Source organism: Rhyacophila brunnea, unplaced genomic scaffold, assembly GCF_057557595.1.
Source record: "Rhyacophila brunnea isolate RB1 unplaced genomic scaffold, BYU_Rbru_1.0 scaffold_4, whole genome shotgun sequence".
Taxonomy (NCBI): domain Eukaryota; kingdom Metazoa; phylum Arthropoda; class Insecta; order Trichoptera; family Rhyacophilidae; genus Rhyacophila; species Rhyacophila brunnea.
Window position 1 is genome coordinate 3,655,053 of NW_028233068.1, and position 9,362 is coordinate 3,664,414.

General features: G+C 34.0%; 1 protein-coding gene across 1 annotated transcript in view; it reads left to right on the forward strand.

Annotated features, from left to right (window-relative positions):
- The window catches only part of LOC147066733 (uncharacterized), a 189,376-nt gene extending 180,616 nt beyond the window's left edge, over positions 1 to 8,760 (forward strand). The window contains exons 13-21 of the mRNA XM_085954668.1: positions 255 to 367; positions 917 to 1,100; positions 1,615 to 1,749; positions 1,901 to 1,996; positions 2,678 to 3,054; positions 3,548 to 3,806; positions 4,261 to 4,461; positions 5,994 to 6,143; positions 8,616 to 8,760. Coding sequence (XP_085810794.1) covers positions 255 to 367; positions 917 to 1,100; positions 1,615 to 1,749; positions 1,901 to 1,996; positions 2,678 to 3,054; positions 3,548 to 3,806; positions 4,261 to 4,461; positions 5,994 to 6,143; positions 8,616 to 8,716 — 1,616 coding nt within the window. The 3' untranslated portion in view covers positions 8,717 to 8,760. The remainder of the gene's footprint in view (positions 1 to 254; positions 368 to 916; positions 1,101 to 1,614; positions 1,750 to 1,900; positions 1,997 to 2,677; positions 3,055 to 3,547; positions 3,807 to 4,260; positions 4,462 to 5,993; positions 6,144 to 8,615) is intronic.
- The last annotated feature ends 602 nt before the right edge of the window (positions 8,761 to 9,362 follow it).

Sequence of the window (9,362 nt, forward strand, 5' to 3'; positions counted from 1 at the left end):
AGTCGATATCCAATCTGTTGTCACTTCAGAAATTTTGTAATATCTCATTGGCTACTCTTGTCTGCTTCTCATATTTTTATCAGTTTATTTTCTTTCCGCAATATGCCAAACGTAGATCTTTTACGACTGTATCAAATACTGTAGAAGCCAAGATTTCATTACAACATAACTGTATCAATTCACATTTTGAATAAATATGAAGATTGTAGGGTAATTATTTATATACTATTTACTATAATTTCTTTCTATTACAGGTAAACCTGACGCAGTTTCGAATTGTTCAGTTGGAAATCAAACGATAGACTCACTCCAAGTCACCTGTCTTGAAGGTTTTGATGGAGGACTTCCACAACGGTTCATCGTTCAGGTAAAAGATAACATTTTATTATATCCTTTCTTTACTGAAAGGAAGCAGTAGCCCGAAAAAGTTTGGGATTATTATAGACATGAAATGTTAACAGTTGATATTGTTTATTTTAATAAGACATCCGCCACTGATCCAAAGAGATTTCGTTCAATTTTATCTAACCGAAATTAAATATACAATCAATATACAATACTCGATACAAACAACACACAGATACCTACCCCCTTCAAAAGCTTCCCTAAACAAGCTGCCGAAAATCTATTCACTCTACCTGTATTTACAAATTGTAAATGTATTTTATATTTTGGCATTATGACCCAATCATAAATAAACTTGGAAATGTATTTTCTTTTCGACAATTTTATTATTGTCGATGTCCTGCAAATAAAACATAAACAGTAAATGTAACCATATAACACAAACAATAATTTTCTAGAAGTTTGATTCAGTTTATGTTACAAACCGTCCTACCGATTTTAAATTACTAATAAAATAATACCTATTAATAATGTTAAAATTGACGATTTCCATTATTTGTATCTCTTATAGGTTTACAACGCCCAAAGCAATTTTCTGATGAAGAATGCAACCTTCGACTCCGCCCAGTTCAGTTTTGATCATTTACCGAGTGCAGCCACATTCAATATTGAAGTGTATGCTTACAACAAAAAAGGGATCGGGGAGGTGTTAAGACTTCAAACGAGTACTTTAAAAGGGCCGGAGAAACAAACAGGTATACTATGACTAAAAATCATTATTTTCACTAGGATATTATTATTCGAGAACATTCAAAATCAAATGAATGAACATTACAAAATATAAGCAGAAGAAATTCATAATGTGACAGGAATAAGTACAGAGAAAAAGTAGTCCCACTATTAAAACATGTTGTGATAGCTAATTAAAAAAAATACTAAATAAAATACATAATATTACTTATTTTGTTGATAAAAGTTGATACATTGGTACATACATGGATGTATGAACGGACAACCTGCATTTAAACTTAGAATAATATATTATATATTATATTATATGTCAATATCCGGATAATTGGTTAAAGTCAGTTATTGTTCTCAAAACTGACATCACTAATGTCAGGTTAGTTCTGTACCTTCAGAGACTATCGATCCTCCTATTTTCTTAGATAGTAATTGGGGATATACAGGTCAATACTACCAACATTGTGGAGAGCATATCATGGTCAGTTGTGCCAATTTCTTAGATTATAAAATGTTTTATTTCAGGGGGAGTGGCTATAGCACTGCAGCTAACTCCATTACTCGGCACCCTCGTGGGAGTGACAGGCTTTTTGGTCATCTTAGCAATTGTCCTCGTCATGCTGGCACGGTGCAAGAGTCCAAGAAGAGCTCCACCTCCTGGTCAGTAGACGTTTTGATAATTCCTTTTCTATCGTTGAATTAATTTTCTATCATTTATCAATATTACAATCATTATATTACGATAAATATGAGTTCACCAAAAATCTACGTCTATAAATGCTTTAATATAAATCATATCAATGTCTTTCAGGTCCAAATCCTTCAAAGCCAAGTTACGGTGAACGTCATCAAGATGGATCCAGTATGCCCTTAAATGCTACGGACACTGAAAGTGTGGACAGCTTAGGTAATTTATAATATACCTATATACCTATTTCAAAATATTTAATTTTTGGCTATTGATCATTGAGAAAGTTCGAAATAATATTAATTGTAATATGTATCATAAATGAGACAAATTTTTCAATCATATTTAGAAGAAGTTTTACAGATGCATAAGACACAAAGTAATTAAATACCTATGCCAATAATCTTAAGGGATATGGGCTGGACACTGCTCATAGACAGGATGGCCACTGGAAATGTGATAATGACAAAAGTGAAAAGAGGTTGAGAAGGCATTCATCCAGCAGCGGATTGAAATATGCTGATGAGAATAAGACGAGGATGATTTACTTTATTTTAGCAATACAACTCAAAAACAGAAAAAAACTCTTTAATGTGATATAACTGTTAAATTAAAAATATAAAAGTGAAAATTTTTGTATAGAATTAATTATACATAAATTATAATTTAAGTATTAAAAAAAACTGTGGGGAAACACTAAATGAAAATATATTATCAAAAAACCGTTTTTGGCTTCCATCTTTCCAAACTTTTTCTAACAAAATTATTGCAATCAGCGCAAAAAACTGAGTCACAATCAGTCAAAAAAATTTTGCCCTAGAACATTTTAGTCTAATAAATAATCTACTATTTTTATATGGTGCATATATTTCAATTGGAAAATTTCTTACCCTATTCCAGACAAAAGCCCCGACATCCTACTAGATGGTAAAATCTCAACTGTTAAATTATCGTCATCTTCGAAGTCAGCCATGAAGCACTCGAACCCGGCCATGGTCGCCCAGTCTTACGCGCAACATTTAGAAGGAAGCAGTTTCAACAGCATCGGTGGCCAGCAACAGTATGTCCAAATAGACCCCACTGCCTATGGAGTCCAGACCCTCGGGCCGAATGGAAGACCACCGATATATAGATTACAGGGCAACCGGCAAATGTATTTAAGGAACGATGATGGAACTCCTTGTGATGGGACAGAAGTGAGGACTCTGTATGACCGGGTATACGAAGACAATATGTTGAAGTATAGAACATCGCCTGGAGGAGTTCAGGGTTGTGTGGTAAGACTTTGGAATAATTAATTGTGTGCATAATATTATAAGGTTCGTTGTCAAAGTTTCATTTTCTATGCTCAAAGTGGAAAAGTTACCATATTAAATCGAGCTATGACGACAAACGAGTGTAAGATTATATTAACTGACTTTTTATGACGAATAGTAGTTGTAACCTTACCCATTGTGTCCTAGATACGGATGCACACATTAAAAAACAATAATATGTTAACTTTAACAGATACAAAAGACGAATAATGGACACCAGCCAACTGTGGGGAAATCTATCTTTACTTAGTCATATAAATCAATAAGATATAAATTAATCACATAATTGATTACTAATGATGCTTATAATATCTCTTTATGAAGTGGCCAAGATCAACATCAGATTGTAGAGCCAATGAAAAAATAATCTCCGACTTCCTCATTAAAAGTATGGACCAAACTCTGAATATAATTATATTTTAATTAATTAACATTGTTTCATTGTCATTCACAGCTACCAGATGATGGCCTTCCGTGTCCTGAACTGTACATCAACTGCCACTCACCTGTGCAAGCAGTCTACAGCAATCCTGCCAACATGGCCTCTCTTCAAAATGGCGCCCAGACCGTGAACAAGATGGCGACACCCTTCCAAAATGGCGGACAGGCATCATCCAACAATATGTCCGTTAACTGGTACCCTACAGTTGGACATCAGCCAGGGCATGCTATGAACTATGTTGGTGGACCACCTCAACCAATGTCTAGAACAGGTAATTCATTTATTAACATTCACTCATTTGGTGGCATAGTGTAAGTGAGAACATACATAGAAATATCAACAGAAAACACAGTCACCAACACAATATCACATAGTAACTATGTCGTAGTCAAATATAACACATACTAGAAATTGAGAATATCTGCACGACTATCATTGGGTCTATCACCAGATAGGAGTTCCTCACTCCATATGCCTAACAATTACAGTGCTAGATTTCGTCAGGCTAAATTCTTTGACCCAGTTCTTCTGCCATGCCAATAGGCCTTCTTAATTTTAACTAGTACAGGAACAGAGTTGTCATATCTTATCAGAACAGTTAATAAAACCACCGCATTGACCTCCAAAGCAAACCAGTGAGACTGATCCATTATTATGACATTGTATTAAATTTAAAATAGATTTTCGACCACTGATTAATGAAATATTTTTCTGGAAAATTTCAGTTACCCCAATACCAACAGCCCCTTCCCGAGACAAGGAATACCTGCTGATGTCTCCTGGAAAGAAGCCAACGATCTTGCCCAAGACATTCGGCCAGCCTGGCAATGCTTATCACCATCAGGGTTTCCACGGCAGGATGAATAGCAATTCATTTGATAGCACTCAGGGATATAATAATGCACCAGGCATGCAGAGAAATCAAGGTATTATTTTGATCCTTATATGACCTAAAGAATAAATGATTCATAATGAGAAGATAGCACAATAGAAGATGCCCAGGCTAATAAGCTAATGGAGGATAGTGAAAGAGTTGATAAAATATTATAATAATGGGAAACTTTTTTTATAATCTTGTACTTCATACACATGCATATTTACATGTTACCAATCATTAGAACCTATGTGAGACAATTAATAGCTAATATTAGGAATAAATCAAACCAAATAAAAAAATAGTGATTCAAATCAATAGTTTAAGCCGGCTCTCACATCAGAACCCGCCTCGTATGCCGCACAGCCATAAATCAAAACTTCCAAAATAGGCGACCCAGTGTTGCATGTCACAACCACGCATATCTACCTAGCGACACTCGGGCGGAATCTCTCGAAACGTCAAAATATACTATAGCTAGATATCAAACGCCATTACGCAAATATGTCATCAGACGCGGAAACAGCGATTATTATGTATTGGTAACGCAGAAATTGAAGTAGAAGGCGAAAATATTGGATTCATCCGTCAATTAGGTGTATATTGATGCACAATGCATTCTGACGTCTAGATAAAATGACCAACGACAGCGGTTTGCGCAAGCGTATATGCTAGCTCATATCGGCGGAGCTGATCTCGACAAGTATGAAAGTCGCCTACGTCAAAGTCGATTTACAACAGCGAGATGTTTTTTTCAAACCAACAGTCGCATGCGTACAATCTGCGGCGCTCCATTTGGCAATGTGTGTTTTATGAATAACGATGACATCACATCGGCGTTTTCGACATGTTGCTAACAAGGCGAGTTCTGATGTGAGAGCCGGCTAAGTGTACTATGTATTATTCATCACAAAAAGGGCCTGAATATAAAGTGCAAGATTCGTGAACCTATCTTTGGTCTACTCGTGAATTTAATTTTACTCCAGGTGATCTTCGCAACCTCACTTTCTTGCGTTTCGGTTATTTGCTTTGCTCGAACCAGCCTTCCTCAATCCAATCACACTCGAACGAGTTTACTACAATTACCTGCCTTATTTACTTTGTTATTAAATTCTATTTTCAGAATTTATAACAATGATTAAAACAAAATATTAATAATGTCCTATCATGTATAATAATTATTATTCCTTAATCGAAAAAAAAAAATTAGTCAACCATAATCACTTTAATCGTTTTTGAGGTAGGACATTATTAATATTTTGTTGAACATCATAACAAAATTCTGAAAAATATTGCCAACTTTCTTTCATTCAAACGATCAATAAACACCATAATGAAAACGCCACCCAAGCCATCTAAAAATTGATCAGTATGCCTTTGCTTTATGCGGACCACCAACTAGGTCTGGGTTTCTCCAACTTTAAAAACCTTAAACATATATAACTACAAGTTTACTATTTTCTTCAGCAGCGTTTTCAGTTTTTATGTAATATTTATTTTTTGCTAATAATTTATTTTTGTTTATTTGTATTCTTATTTGGCTGATTTTATATTTTTTTGTTTTGTTTTTATTTTTGTATTCAGTTCTGTCACCCAACTCCATACCAAAATCTTCTCCTGTCAAATACGAAAGGCTAACACCAGAGGAGTCTTTGAGGAGTTTGCACATCCGATTGGATCCCCCATCAGTCGAACCTGGACTGATGAACTCATTAATCAACAAAAAAATATTAGGTAACAATATAACACTGCATCAGTTATTTGGTAAATTTATAGTCTGAACATTTTTAGGAAGAGATTCGGTCCATATTCTGTTGGACATTGACGAAAACCTTGCCTATATTGATGGCGCCAAAATACATGACAGTGAAACTGAAAATAAGTTTTCTACGGCTAATGATTTACTTACCTGCATGACATTTGGCATTGTAAAATCTTTTGTAGCAAACTTCACGTCTGTCTGAACTGCAAATTTTTTATCACAATTTAGATTTAGTCAATGCCATTGATTGTTCAATTGTCTTGAAACTTATTATGAATGAATATGGTACTGTTTTATTAATTTGTACACACATTGACTAATTCAAAAATAAAATACCTATGTCAACTTATACCAAAACTAAAGCATAATGATGCCTGTACACGTGCATGGAATTACTGTCGGCAATTGTGCATATTTTAAACTTTCATGACAATAACTGTTTACACATAAAACTGCTGACTGTCTCTCCAATCTCATTCTTCAAGAGTAAGTGAGACGCGAGGTTGTCATTTTATACTACTATCTGACAGGTCGTATTGAAAATCGGTTAAACTCAAAATAAGTAGTTCGTTTTTTTATCGGCATGTTCGCCTCTATCGCTCTACTGCTCAGACACAGATCAAAAATAATCTTACTTGCGCGCAATAAATCATCACAATTCGGAAGCTTCCAAACTTGTTTGATTTATGCACGCAATCTTGCCAACTGCACGATAATACATGTTTCCCCATACATTTTCTTACTGTGCACAGTACATCCATGCATGTGTAAACGGGGTATTAGCATTTTAATAAAAATTTTGCTATAACCAATAATGAAAGGAGAGATCATAGACAATATTATTCCACATATACAAATACTCAAACTGTCATTATTTAGAACGTATAGGTATGGATACTACTATGGCTATCTATGGCTGCCAGCTATCGACAAATGGTAAAGTTTAGTGTCCGCTTGTAAAGTAGTGTATCACAGGTTTCTCTGTCAAAATTCTCATGTTTTTGTGTGTATCTGAGGCAGTCAAGATTGTAAAGCCAATGATGATAATGATGGTGATGATGTGTATTTATCATTATGTAATATGGAGCACCGGATTCCAGAGTGAAAGAAAATACCTGGTGACTAGTTTTATATGAGTGAACGTCAAATTTTGTTGATGCTTCACACTAGTGAAAATTTAGGCCATCATTCAGTATTTAAAGGTCTTTGATCCAACAATTAGGTAAATAGATTCATCCAAATAAGGTGTTAAGTACGTTGGTGAGTTAATCAACGATCTCCAATGCAAACGAAGAGGCATCAGCTAAACAAGATGATCTCAAACAAGTGCTAAGCCAATAAGAAGCTTTAATCTTCACCAGAAAAGGGCTCCATGAGCCACTACAGCGTATTTCCGTATCCTGGCAGACTTTTAACCCTTAAATGCACGATTGTGATTACGGGAATAATAATTTAAAAAATATTTAATATGTAATCCTTTCTTTATATTTTCGTCCAAAAACACTGTGTACTATAAAAATGCTGTATTTAACATTTTATTATGTTAAAATTACGTTATGATAAATAATGAATCAAACCACCTTATAGAAATCCAGTAATATATTTTTCCCGATCAAAATCTAATATTTTTGTGATTGAAACTGAATTTGAATATAGCCGTTTAAAAATATCTGCCAAAATCTGGCTCATGCATGATATATATATATATATATATCCGGCTCACGTCGTTTGATTACAAATTATATCCAACAACCACAACTTACAATGACATCTATTGGCAAAATTGAAATAAAAATTCCTACTTTACCATTGGATATAAATTATATGGTAAAATCGATATCTGTTTTGCTCAAAAAACCGAAACTAAAGATTCTACTATACATAGTACGGTGTGCATTTAAGGGATTTAACCGTTGCTTTTGTTGCTTCAACTCCGTTAAGTTAGCTCACATCACTTAGCTTTCTTCGTTTCTGGTAGAGATGAAACTTTGAAAAAGACACTTTGATATGTGAGTGAAGTTAACTAACTTAGTACGTATTAATTTAGCTTCGTTGGGGATCTGGGGCCTTATGTTGTAACTTGCGAGTTGAAGTCGCCCGGCGACATGACGTCATATGACATCATTGTGACGTACTACGGGAGTGAGTCAATAGCATTCGAGAAATTAACGCATCTCTAATACTGGCGTTATTCATTGTTCCCATACACAAATAGGTGTTTCAGCATAATAATATCTATGGTGAGCCGTGTGCATTGGGCGGCTCGCCTCGATGCGTGTATTGAGCTTTCGTCACAATTACGTCATGTCGTCGGGTGACTTCATGTCATAAGTTACAACATAGGGCTGCTGGTTTTAAACTTATTATTATTGTACTTACCAAATTTCTTTTTAAAGTTTATTTCATCAGAATAGAATTAATATCGTATTTTTTTGTTATTTCAGATAATATGCCAACAGACATGTGCGAAATGTCAACGGACTTCTCCTGTCAAACAGTCGTAGGATCAGATTCAGAAACCAAGCTTCTTGAATCTCAGCAGTGAAACAATAAATTCAATAAAACTAAAATGTATTAAGTAACTAATTGATCGTGAGTGTGATGAATAATAATATTTAAAAAATAGAGCGACGGTCAAAGGTGGACATTACCAGTGAGTAAACTAATTTAATTTATAAGAATTATTAAGAAGACAAGTGTGATTCCTTTGAATTTGCGCAACCATGTTCGTGAATTAAAAATTATAATACAATATAACAAAAATAATGACGAATAATGAAAGACTTGAATATTTTAATAGGTACTAAAAAATAATGTTTGATTATTGAACTCAATCCAGGACATTAATTATTGTTATAAATAAAAATGAAAACTTAATTTAAACAGTGTACATTTCATTGTAAACAATTAATAGGTGTGTTGATAAATTATATTACTATTATTGTAAAACAATGAATACCTAAACTATAGAATGATAGATTAAATTAATAATAATGATTATACCTAATAATAATATAGAAGGTTTTTGTATTCCCTATCTATCACATGACATTAGTATTACTTTGGTATCAGATGAATAGAAAATGTTTTATCACGTTCTTCTCAAAATTATAATTTAGCAGATATGATTTTTATCCGCCCAGCGCCCAGTATTATTTTCTTTATGTGAGACTACAATATTATTTCTAATA